The 12,444-nt window shown below is 41.0% G+C and overlaps 1 protein-coding gene and 1 pseudogene across 7 annotated transcripts in view; both read left to right on the top strand.

The window, feature by feature from the left end:
• The first annotated feature begins 97 nt into the window (after positions 1-97).
• The window catches only part of ELP1 (elongator acetyltransferase complex subunit 1), a 60,539-nt gene continuing 48,192 nt past the window's right edge, over positions 98-12,444 (top strand). For 2 of the 7 annotated variants that reach the window (XM_078373975.1, XM_035254104.3), the window contains exons 1-5: positions 98-229; positions 4,392-4,599; positions 5,418-5,570; positions 8,254-8,335; positions 9,674-9,754. In XM_078373975.1, the coding sequence (XP_078230101.1) occupies positions 4,450-4,599; positions 5,418-5,570; positions 8,254-8,335; positions 9,674-9,754 (466 nt within the window). In that variant the 5' untranslated portion in view covers positions 98-229; positions 4,392-4,449. Of the gene's footprint in view, positions 2,650-4,391; positions 4,600-5,417; positions 5,571-8,253; positions 8,336-9,673; positions 9,755-12,444 lie in introns of all 7 variants that reach the window. The other 5 variants (XM_078373969.1, XM_035254091.3, XM_078373965.1 and 2 more) reach the window with 4 other exon arrangements.
• Positions 1,927-4,380, top strand: LOC103794371 (RRP15-like protein pseudogene; annotated as a pseudogene).

The following is a 12,444-nucleotide window of genomic DNA, read 5'->3' as shown; positions in this document are numbered from 1 at the left end:
TAGGTGACCAGGGAAGCCGGCCAGGCCACGTTCCCTTCGCCTGTGGTGACGTCACTCGCGCGCCGCGAACTGGGCCCGCCCTGTTGACGCGACCCCTGCGCCGCTGGCCTCCCTGCAGTACTGCAGCCTTTACTCACGGAGGCCGCCTCCACCCCGGAGACCTAGAGCGCTTCGTGAGAGAGTGGGAACCGCGGACAGAGGCGCGTGCGCAATTCGGAGCGGACTCTGGGTAGCCGGCTGCGCGTGGCTGGGGAGGCGAGGCCGGATGCACCTTTGTTTGGGGGTCTTTAGGTGAGCGGTCCATCCAGGGTAGAGACACGTATTGGACCCCTCCGCCAGCGGTGTTCTGGTGAAGGAGACCCGGAGGCTCCTCTGACTGCTGCGGGCCGGGGAGTGAAGTGCGGGGTGCACCACCTCTCTCCTAGAGCCTTAAATCCTTTTTGCAGTCTTGCCACCTGTTCCATCGGGGGAGCTGGGAGGCGCGAAAGCCCGGGGATGCCTTCTGCGCCTCCAGCTGCACTTAACCGAGACTCCAGCTTTCATGCAGGGGGTGAATAATAACGTTGAAAGCGAGAGCATCAACCCACAGTGGAAGGCGGCGATTAATAGAGGTTCGGCTACTGTGGTGCTGGTCCGTTCTCGCGGCTGCGACTTTTTCGTGGAGGTGGTGTCCCCTGTGCTTCTCTATCTAACTTGGTGTTTTGCATGGCTTTCTTTCCCGTTAACGATGGTCTCCGTGGAGACGGTGGCTGTCTGAGTAATATTCAGATCCCAGCACTTAGCATGTAACTCAGTGTTGGATGTAGGCCACAAACCGGATCGTAAAGAATTCAACTGTGTATCGACAGCCACGGCGCTAATCAATGAATAGATCAATATGAAGAGTAAGCAGAAAGGCAGCAAAGACAGTTTTTCAGCTTGGGAACAGAGAGTAGAAATGCCCTGTCCCCAAATAGTGGGAACTGTCATTTGGTGGAAGAATAGCAAGTTCTTTGCTTTCCAGGTCCTATTTGATGTGTATGTGAGACATGCTTGTGATTCTATCAGGAGGTTGAAAATGTGGGTTTAGTGTTCAGTTTGGGCTATTTTAGTGAGAGCTAGGGGTATTTAGGCCTTATCAGCATATTTGTGATCTCCGTGGTACATGTAATCATACGTATGATGTCTAGCCAAGAGGTGGATAGTTGAAGGAGCAAGGGAAGAAAATGAAGGAGTTGTCAGAAAATTAAGAGAGACTCCACGATTGACCTTTGGTATGGAGAGATCTTTAGCACATTTAAGGACTGAGAAAAATTGAATCAATGGAGGCAGGGAAGTTGGAGGTTGCAGATGTCAAACAGAGTACCAATAAGCCTAGGTCCTGGGGCAATATGGAGGATATTCCTTTCCTAGCCTGGAAGAAAGTGGAGGCAAGTCTTCCTCTAAGAAGATAAGGGAATACGAGTGATGGGTGTGAAATTTCAGAGAAACTAGTTTTGAGGCATTTTTATGATATTTAAAGATGAAAAACGCGGCCAGGCACAGTGGCTCAGGCTTGTAATCCCAGCACTTTGGAAGGCAGAGACAGGTGGATCACTGAGGTTAGGAGTTCAAGAACAGCCTGGCCAACATGGTGAAACCTTGTCTCTACCAAAAATACAAAAATTAGCTGGGCATGGTGGCGGGCGCTTGTAATCTCGGCTACTCGGAGGCTGAGGCGGGAGAATCGTTCAAACGCGGGAAGCGGAAGTTGCGGTGAGCTGAGATCGCGCCATTGCACTCCAGCTTTGGCAACATGAGCAAAACTCCGTTTCAAAAAAAAAAAAGACTGCATGATATGATAGAGTTTTCAAGTAATTTCTAGAAGTTCTTGAATATAAATGTCAGCAAGGCAGAAGTTCCTCTGTTTGCCACCAGACGCAACTGTCAGGTGACGTAAAAACTTCCGGAATGGAAAAATGGCAGCCGCCGTTCCGGACTCAGGTGAGAGTGCGGAGGAAAATCTGATAAAGACCCCAGAGAAGAAGATGAAAATGGTAACTGGAACCGTAGCATTGGTACTGGAAGGCAAGGTCACGGACATTTCCGATAGTGAAGGTTCTATAGGAAGCTGTGGATCAGAAAAGGATCACTTTTATTCTGATGATGAAACAATAGAAGCTGACAATGAGGGTGATGCTGAGCCCTGTGACAAAGAAAATGAAAATGTTGAGAATCAAGTGTTGGGACTAATACGGGCTGGGCAGATGCCATGGCTAAAGTCCTCAACAAGCAAACTCCTGAAAGTAAACCTACTATTCTGGTCAAAAATAAACTGGAAAAAGAAAAGTTAAAGCAAGAAAGACTAGAGAAAATAAAACAACTGGGTAAGAGGCTGGAGTGGGAAACGATGTGCAGAGTGAATCCCGATGTTGTCCAAAACAGAGAGATGGAAATCTTCAGAGAATTGCAACAAGGGGTGTGGTGCAATTATATAGTGCCGTTCAGAAACAACAAAAGAACGTTAATGAAAAGGTTGAAGAAGCTGAAAGCTCTATTAGAAAGTGTGTTAAGTTGATATCAACTGTTTCCGAGAAAGATTTCATCAGTGTTTTGAGAGGAATGGGTGAAAGTACAAATGAGACTACTTCAAGCAGGAAGAAACCAAAAACCAATCAGAAGAGGGCCCAGGTGAGACGATCCTGTGTGATGAATTCATAATGGGAACATCTATGAAAGACTGGGGTAAGGAAAGTGATGGGCCAGATGACAGCAGACCAGAATGTGCAAGTGACTCTGATACATAAAGTATCATAGGAAATAAAATTGAATTGCAATCATTTTATTTTTTATCAGAGGATAAAATGAAAAATATTTCATCCTCTGATATTTGGGGAATTATAAGGATACCATTTGTAAGAAAGCCAAAAGACTTTTGCCAGATTTCATATTTCCCCTTTTCATCTATACTTTATATATACTTTATTAAAATTATATTTTAAACCCTTGAAAAAAAGGTCACCAAAACTTACTAAAATCATTGTCTGCCTTGTCTTCCTCACTTCCATCATATATGATCTTGCCTTCCTCTTATCCCAGATTATATATTATATAGTTCCTATTATATTTGACATCATCTTCTGTGTACTATTAGGATTGATTCATTTTTATTCTTTGTATGTCATACATGTGTGGGGTGCCAAGATGAGAGAATTCTCCTTGGGTTAAAGTGACAATAAAGGCCAGTGTGGTCCTTGTAATTGCTACTCCTAACATAAGTTAGGACTTACAGTCATGAACCTTAAAGGGATCTGAATATAAATAGCACACTAACATTTTTTTTTCCTACTTAGGGAAGGTTATGCATTTAAGCAAGTCCTATTTTTCCAGACCACAGTAGATGTCCTGTTTAGCACTCTTTTCTCATGTTTTGTATTGTGCTAGGAAAAGCCTGGCCAGAAGAACAAAGTTACTGGTAGTTATGTCAGGTCATCAAGCTCCTTGAAACGTTGGTCATCATTTTGAAGTAAATTGTTGTCATGTCTCAGTATTTCCTCTTTCCCCCTTAGAACAGTAAATGCTTTTCTATCTTTGATTTCAATTTTTTTATGAATGTATAAAGTCAGTTTATAAATTAATAGACCTGGTGAGTATTAAAGTCATTTCAGATTCTCTTCAACTGCCAGTATATAAACATGGATTTTCAAATAGTGCTAATCAATGGGATACCCTTTTGTTTTTCCTTAGGATTTTACAAAGATGTCCCTAATATGCAAAAATAAAATGTTTCCCCATTCATTTGTTCTTTCAACTTCCTCAAAGGAATAACTGATATTGCATCTTTTTTGAAGAAAACATTCTAAAAGTTGCCTCTTTTAAAGAGTGAGAATGACCAGGCATGGTGGCTCACGCCTATAATCCCAGCACTTTGGGAGGCCGAGACGGGTGGATCACAGGGTCAAGAGATCGAGACCATCCTGGTCAACAAGGTGAAACCCCGTCTCTACCAAAAATACAAAAATTAGCTGGGCATGGTGGTGCGTGCCTGTAGTCCCAGCTACTCAGGAGGCTGAGGCAGGAGAATTGCCTGAACCCAGAAGAGATTGAGCCATTGCCCTCCAGCCTGGGTAACAAGAGAGAAACTCCGTCTCAAAAAAAAAAAAAAATAAATAAGTAAATAAATAAATAAAACAAAATAAAGAGTGAGAACATAAAATAGCTTTCAGAATTCTTAATTTGTAGACCATAACTATATAGAGTGGGTCAGGTTGCTGCTATAATCCATACATGGGTGTGTACTCAGAGAGATAAGTTTTGTTTTGTTTTGTTTTTTTGTTATTCTGATTCTAACTACCACTTCTTCACCTGCTGAATCATTTCACTTAAATAAGTATGGCCATTTATCACTATTAAGCTATTTCTTTCTCTCTTAGGGATTAATGGTTCATCAAGGGTAGTGAGTGGTACTTGTGTCGTGAGAAGCTCTTCATCATGCGAAATCTGAAGTTATTTCAGACCCTGGAGATCAGGGATATTCAAGGTCCAGGGAAACCTCAGTGCTTCTCTCTCCGAACTGAACAGGAAACAGTGCTCATTGGCTCAGAACATGGACTGATAGAAGTAGACCCTGTCTCAAGAGAAGTAAGTTAGTGATGGAGATTGCTAGCACATGGATATGACCCTTGACTTGTCTTCCTCCAAATTTCTTTCCCCACATAGTCTTTGTGAATTTCATACCTCTCATGAATCTATATTCTCCTAAATAAACATTCTGTTTGCTTCATGTATATGTCATGTTAGACATAGCTTAAATAGTAACCCAGTTTTAACTCTGCTACGATTTTAACTGAAGTCAGAAAAACTGACCTTACTTCTTGAGTGGGTACCCTACTTTTTACCCTTTTTGTCATGCAAATTCTGTTTATAATAGTGGTTTTCAATTGGGAATGAACATGCAAGTTGCTGGTGGAGCTTTCTAAAAGCTTGAGCCCATATCTCATGTCAACTAAATCAGAGTCTTTAGTGATGGCTGCTAACCATATGTACTTTTAAAACCTCTGTAGGCTGGTTTTGGGTATGGTCCTTTGATTATATTCTACTAATACATTTTAGGCAGTTACATTCTTTAGTGCCTTTTCCCCATACTATAGAAATCTTAGAAAAACATAATTATTAACATCATGTCTTACTACACATTTTTAAAGAGACCAGGCTTATTTTTTTTATTTTTGTGTGTGTTTGGCAAAAAGGTCATATTACCTATTTTTCTTGTTAAAGATAAGAGTGGTAATATTTCTCAAATGAAAGTTTGGATTTTCATCTAGAAAAAAACATCTTTGAAAGCTTTTATTTGATAAAAGAAGCATTAAAAAGGATTTTATTTCTGGAAATGTTATCAATTATTCTTGAAAGTAGACTGGGACTGGGTTAGTTCACTTCTGTGTTTACTTTGGCGAAAGGTGAAAAATGAAGTTTCTTTGGTGGCAGAAGGCTTTCTCCCAGAGGATGGAAGTGGCCGCATTGTTGGCATTCAGGACTTGCTGGATCAGGAGTCTGTGTGTGTGGCCACAGCCTCTGGAGACGTCATACTCTGCAGTCTCAGCACACAACAGGTAAGAGGAAGAATCCAGCGACTAGGCAGTCACAAGCATCCTCAAATAGGGTACTTGCTATTTGTGGAAGTTTTCAAATCAGTAGCCATACCATTTACACTTTTGCAAATTAGTCTTTGCATTATATATTTCTTTATTTAAAAAATTGTTCGGCCAGGTACGGTGGCTCAAGCCTATAATCCCAGCACTTTGGGAGGCCGAGGCAGGTGGATCACCAGGTCAAGAGATCGAGACCATCCTGGCCAACATGGTGAAACCCCGTCTCTACTCAAAATACAAAAATTTTCTGGGTGTGGTGGCGTGTGCCTGTAGTCCCAGCTACTAGGGAGGCGGAGGCCAGAGAATTGCTTGAACCTGGGAGGCGGAGGTTGCAGTGAGCCGAGATTGTGCCACTGAACTCCAGCCTGGCGCCTGCTAACAGAGTGAGACTCTGTCTCAAAAAAAAAAAAAAATTGTTAACATGACTTTCGCTGTATTATAAGATTCTTCTATAACTCAGTTTTATCTGCTGCATCTATTAATCAGAAAAATTAGAACATTCCAAATGAGAATAGTTTTTTTTTTAAAAGTTAAAACTGGCGATTGTGGTGTGGTATAGGATCACCTCTTAACAGACTCTCATCCTGAGTTGCAACCTTTGTTTCTTAATTTAGGAAGTCTTTGAATGTTTATCTGACTTAGATTTTTCTGTTATGAATGTTGATTGGCTAACTTTAGAGTCCCTGAACTCTGGGGACTGAAGTAATACATTTTCATTATCTGCATATTTATGACTGCCAGGAGAGACAGACTTCAACCAATTGCTTCTCTTTCTCTACTCTAGTGTATAATTGAGTTTTTGGATTTCTATCCTCACCTTCTTAACAGCAAGGGTTTTAAATTACACTTGTCTGATTCTTTAAATCTTCTTTGATTACTTCATTAGTTGTGATCTCCTTAACATTGATCATGTCACAGAAGTTAAAGTACTACTGATAGTAGGATAATAATAGCAGATTACATTTATTAAATGTTTACAGTGTACCTGGCACTGTTTAAAGTGCTTTTCCTACAAATTTATTTAATCTTCATTATGACCTTGTGAGGTAGATTATTGTTTCCTATTTTTCAGGAGAGGCAATTGAGGCACAGAGTGCTTAAGTAATTAGGCCTAGGTCACACAGTAATCAAATGGGGTTTGACCCTAGCAGCCTAAATCTGGCACCTTTACTCTTAACCATTCCATTTAGTACAATAATAAACCTTACTCTCAGTTCTTGGTGGGAAATATCAAACCTGTCATGCACAGCTTAATTGGTTTTTCTTGTATTTAAAAGATAGATGTTTTTACTTTCAAAACATTTTGTAGCATTGTTTCCTTGAGTTCTTGCAGTCTATTTATCTTCATTTAATGGTGCTGATCCTGTCCTTTCATAGCTTCTCAATTGTCTGGAAGATAGAGTCCATGATCCTCACTGTGCCTTATAAGCCCTTTTACTCTCTGTTCCCCAAATTCCTTTTTAGCCTCATCCCCAAATTGTTCCTATGTGTACATATACCTTGTGTTTTTACTTGCAGCTGACTTTTAACTGCTCTTTTTTTTTGGCTTTGTGCCTCTACACCATGTTTTTCCTCCTGGTCTCTATTTTCTGTCCTTATTACCGCTCTTTGAACACTTCAAAAAAACCTTTTCTGGACTCTGGGTCACTTGTCATTCCCTGTGCTGAAACACACTTTGCTTTCCAGAGCTTATTGTTACTGCTTTCATCCTCTGTGGAATGACCTTTTATCTCCCTCATGAGACAGTTCTGGGAAGAAAGAGATAGTTATTTCTAATCCCTGTGCCTAATAACAGGTCTGTTCTCTTGATATGCATTACTGAAGAAATATTTGTTGAATAAGTTCTTGTTTTAATTTTTAAATTTAAATTTTTAATTTTTATGGGTACATAGTAGGTGTGTATTTGTATATATATATGTATATATTTATATATTTATTTATGTATTTATGGGCTACCTGAGATGTTTTAATACAGGGATGCAATGCAAAATACCATGGAGAATGGGATATCCATCCCATCAAGCATTTATTCTTTGTGTTATAAACAATCCAATTACAGTCTTTTAGTTATTTTTAAATGTACAGTTATTATTGACTATAGTCACCTTGTTGTGCTATCAAATAGTAGATCTTATTTATTCTTTCTGGTTTCTTGGTTTTTGTACCTGTCAACCATCCCAACTTCCCTCAGCCCATCACTATCCTTCCCAGCCTCTGGGAACCATCTCTGTGCTCTCTGTGTCCATGAGTTCAATTGTTTTGATTTTGAGGGTCCACAAATAAGTGAGAATGTGATGTTTGTCTTTTCGTGCCTGGTTTATTTCACTTAACGTAATCATCTCCAATTGCATCCATGTTGTGGCAAATGACAGGATCTAATTCCTTTTTATGCCTGGATAGTACTCCATTGTGTATAGTACCACAGTTTATTTATCCAGTCATCTGTTGGTGGATGCTTAGGTTGCCTCCAAATCTTGGCTATTGTGAACAGAGCTGCAACAGACATGACAGTGCAGATATCTCTTCCATACACTGATTTCCTTTCTTTCTATGTTTTTTTAAAATTGTTTTGATTGAAATTGCAGTCAGTTTTTACTGAGACATTAGTGTTTTGAGTCTCTCTTTTCAATTTTCTCTGTCTCAGCTGGATTGTGTTGGGAGTGTATCCAGTGGTATCTCTGTCATGAGTTGGAGTCCTGACCAAGAGCTGGTGCTTCTTGCCACAGGTAAGCCTGTTACTGGTGCCTAACTGGCTTGTTTTGTTTGTTTGTTTGTTTTGAGACAGTCTTGCTCTGTCACCAGGCTGGAGTGCAGAGGCGCGATCTCAGCTCACTGCAACCTCTGCCTCCTGGGTTCAATCGATTCTCCTGCCTTAGCCTTCCGAATAGCTGGGACTACAGGCATGTGCCACCACACTCAGCAAATTTTTGTATTTTTAGTAGAGACAGGGTTTCACCATGTTGGCCAGGATGGTCTCGATCTCTTGACCTCGTGATCCACCCGACTTGACCTCCTAAAGTGCTGGGATTACAGGTGTGAGCCACTGCGCCTGGCCTCTAACTGGCTTTTCTAAAACATTATTCCAAATGTCATACAGGCTTCATCAGTTTGGGGATGCTTGAATTTCAAAAAATTTCCTTGAACCAGTATAGTAGCAATATTATAATGTAGAATAAAATTTTTTTGTGTGACTGAAATTTTGCCTCTTAGTCTATCATTATAAAAAGTTATTTCATGTGACTTTTTCAGTCTTCAGGAGTGTGAAACAAAGTCACAAAGCTTGGGGAAGCTATTAAGTCCCCAGTTAGAGTTAAAAATGTCAGCAGTAGGCCGGGCACAGTGGCTCATGCCTGTAATCTTAGCACTTTGGGAGGCCGAGGTAGGCGGATCGCAAGGTCAAGATATCGAGACCATCCTGGCCAACATGGTGAAACCTGTCTCTATCAAAAATACAACAATTAGCTGGGCGTGGTGGCACATGCCTGTAGTCCCAGCTACTCAGGAGGCCAAGGCAGGAGAATCATTTGAACCTGGGAGGCAGAGGTTGCAGTGAGCCAAGATCATGCCACTGCACTCCAGCCTGGCAACAGAGCGAGACTCCATCTCAAAAAAAAAAAAAAAAAAAAAAAATGTCAGCAATAGGTATTTTAACTTATTCTAAGAGTTGCTGTATGAACACATTCTCAAAGCCCTTCCTGGGTTCTGTTCCTGTTTTTCCCCTTGAATTTAGTAAACCAGTTCCATTGATGACCTATATATTTACAAGTATCTTGGTGACAAGGAGTGTTGAAGTTAGTAGAGGAAGGCTTTATGGACTTTTATATTCAACTGTATACACATTAATAGCTGAGCATAAGCACCAGGTGGCTTATCTAGGCAAAGCATTTTGGGTTTTGTTGTTGTTATTGTTGTTGTTGCTGTTTTTTTTAAGTCAAAGCATTTTGGATGAATTCTATCAACTCTGTTCAGACTAACCTCAGCTCCTTAGCTTACAGTGCCATTGGTACTTACGGAATGACAGATTTGTTACCTGAAAACAAAATCATTTTTTGTGTTTCTCCAAGGTCAACAGACCCTGATTATGATGACAAAAGATTTTGAACCAATCATGGAGCAGCAAATCCACCAGGATGATTTTGGTGAAAGTGAGTATAGCTTTGTTTGCAACATTTTATGACCTATGTTTCTTCCCATTTGTGACCATTTGCTTGTACACTAATTAATAGCTATGTCATTAGGCCAAAGAACTGTGAAGATTAAACCCCAAGCTATTAATTGTCTATTATTCCAGTTCCTTCAGCCTATTCCAAATCTTAAAAGGCCTCCTGGTGCCTCTCCAGGTCTGAGTGTTGGCTTTATCAGTAATCTGGAAAATATAAATCAATGTTTAAGGTCACGAAGATATTTATTACCCACACCCTAGGAAAGTCTTAGGCTGGGCTTTCAGTGAAAGGAACTGTGCAAGTTTGTATAAAGGTAATATTTTTGGGATAGAGTTTTAGCGTAAAGAAAATAAGAGATATGGAATAGAAGGTTGGTTTTTGTTCGTACTGATTAGATCCAATCTGCATTTCCATGGGAACCATCAGATTATTTTCTTGCTAAAACCTAGCCAAGGTCATCTGGGCATTAAGGCTGTTCCTCTGCATGTTCATCTGACTTAGATTTTCTGTTATGAATGTTGATTGGCTAACTTTAGAGTTCCTAAAGTATTGAAGGGGAGTGCAGGAGAAGAGAGATGCTTGTTAAGTATAAGCTGTGGCCCTCTTGAAGTCACCAAATTACTGGCCTGATTGAAGAGGGATGAGGGAAGAAGATATTCCAGCTTCTGCTAAGGTCTAACTTCCTGCCTTCGTGCTCCATCAACTCTGAAAAATCATTTAGAAAACTACCCATTTATTTAAAAATAATGTATTTTTTCAGAAATAATTTTTGAGGACTTAGCACAGTGGCTTATGCCTATAATCCCAGCTCTTTTGGAGGATGAGGCAGGAGGATTGCTTGAGCCCAGGAGTTCAATACTAGTCTAGACAACATAGGGAGACCCAGTGTCTACCAAAAATTTAAAAATTAGCTGGGCATGGTGGCATCAGCAGAGTAATAACATGATGTGTAGGTATTAGGGTAGCATAAGGGAAGGAAACCAGTAACTGGAGAGGGATGATTTCCCTAAGGAGGCTGACTTGAGCTAAGTCTCAGCTGAATTGGTGTTGGATGGATGAGGGACAAGGGTTGGGGAGTACTCCAAGCAAGTGCATGTGTCTGTTTCAAGGGAAGGTTATTTGATAGAAACATTGTGGGTCACTCAGGGAACTGTGAGTAATTCAGCATTGCCAAAGTGGCAGGATGTGAGTGTAGAATGAAATAAATGGGACAGATTGGATTGAGGTTATAGCAGGGAATTTGGACATTGAGTTATAGTTGATCAGACATTAAAGGTTTTGAGGATAAGAGGTTTAAAGAGATTTATCTAGTGGAAAGATGGCTCTTGATGGCATATTATTGTTGTTTTTGTGCATGGAGAGGGAAGAGACTAGAGGCAGGTGATCAGGTAGGAGGTTGCTGCAGGATTCCAGATGAGAGAGAAGGAAGGTTTGTGTGGGGCTAGAAGCAGGAATGATTCAGGAAAAAGTTGATTCTCAATGAGGATGGGAGTACATTTTTTAGAATTATCTAAAAAACTTTTTTAGAATATATGTATATGGTTCCCCTTCTGCCCTAGGCCAGTTTGAGAAATACTGATTTAGTAGGTGAAATAAATAGGCTTTGCATATGTGAGGTGAATAAGAAAAAGTTGTGCAGGACTCCAGCCAGAACCTCAGGTGAGGCGAATAAAGGTGCCAGTAACCGAGAGGGAAGATGGGGAAGTGCTGGTCTGTAAGGGTGGGTGGTGAGGTCTGTTTTGGATTTGTTGAAGGACCATATGGGATTACCATGTGGAGTAGGCAAATATAAGGCTGACGCTTGAGAGAGGCCAGAGCTATGGACTGAGAGTGAGGGGTATGTGTGAAATTCTGACAATTTTGGGAACAGATGGACTTGCTCAGGGAGCAGATGCTGCACAGGAAGAGTCTGGAATCCAGGGTGGAACTCTGGGGCATCCAGCTTTGAGGACAGTCAGAGAGAGAGAGAGTAACCAGCACACAGTACACTTTGGGATGGGAAAGTGCTCTGGGCCTGGTGTTTCCCACAGACTTTTCGCAACGATTAATCCTATGCAGTACATCAAAGGAAACGTAGTCCAAGTTAAGGCTTTAGGTCTCAGAAATGTGTTTCTCAGTACAAAAACAAAATCATCCTGTGGAGTGATGAATATTTTTCCTCTATCCTGGGGTCAGTCAACTTGTTCTGAAAAGGGCTAGGTCAGAAATATGTTCAGCTTTCTGGGCTATGTGATCTGTGTTGCAACTGCTCAATTCTAATGTTGAGGTATGAAAGTTATATACAATACATAAGCGTGGCTGTGTTCCGGTAAGCATTTGTAAAAGCAGCTGTAGGCTGCAGTTTTGCAAATCCCTGCTATAACCGCATCATTTCTTGTCTTCCGTTGGAGAAGTTCTCTTTCTTCCTTCCTTGGTCCTTAATCTTCCTGTGGAAACTTGCAGATAGAGGCCTGGAGGTTTGCACCGGGATAGGCACTACCATTTGTATGCAGCAGCAAGGTATGCTTTGAGGCACTCTAGTGCTTGGATATGAGCAGACAGGAAATGATCATATGGACCTATAATTTATAGGAATTTCAAACAGCCCTGCTGCATCAGAATCAGAATCCATGTCAGGAGGGAAGTATTGAGTCCTGCATTGGGTGATGCTTTCAGGACCATCTTTATTGTAC

The sequence above is a fragment of the Callithrix jacchus genome, chromosome 1, assembly GCF_049354715.1.
Source record: "Callithrix jacchus isolate 240 chromosome 1, calJac240_pri, whole genome shotgun sequence".
Lineage (NCBI taxonomy): Eukaryota > Metazoa > Chordata > Mammalia > Primates > Cebidae > Callithrix > Callithrix jacchus.
Note: the sequence above shows the minus strand (reverse complement) of the source record. Positions and strands in the feature narration are given on the sequence as shown.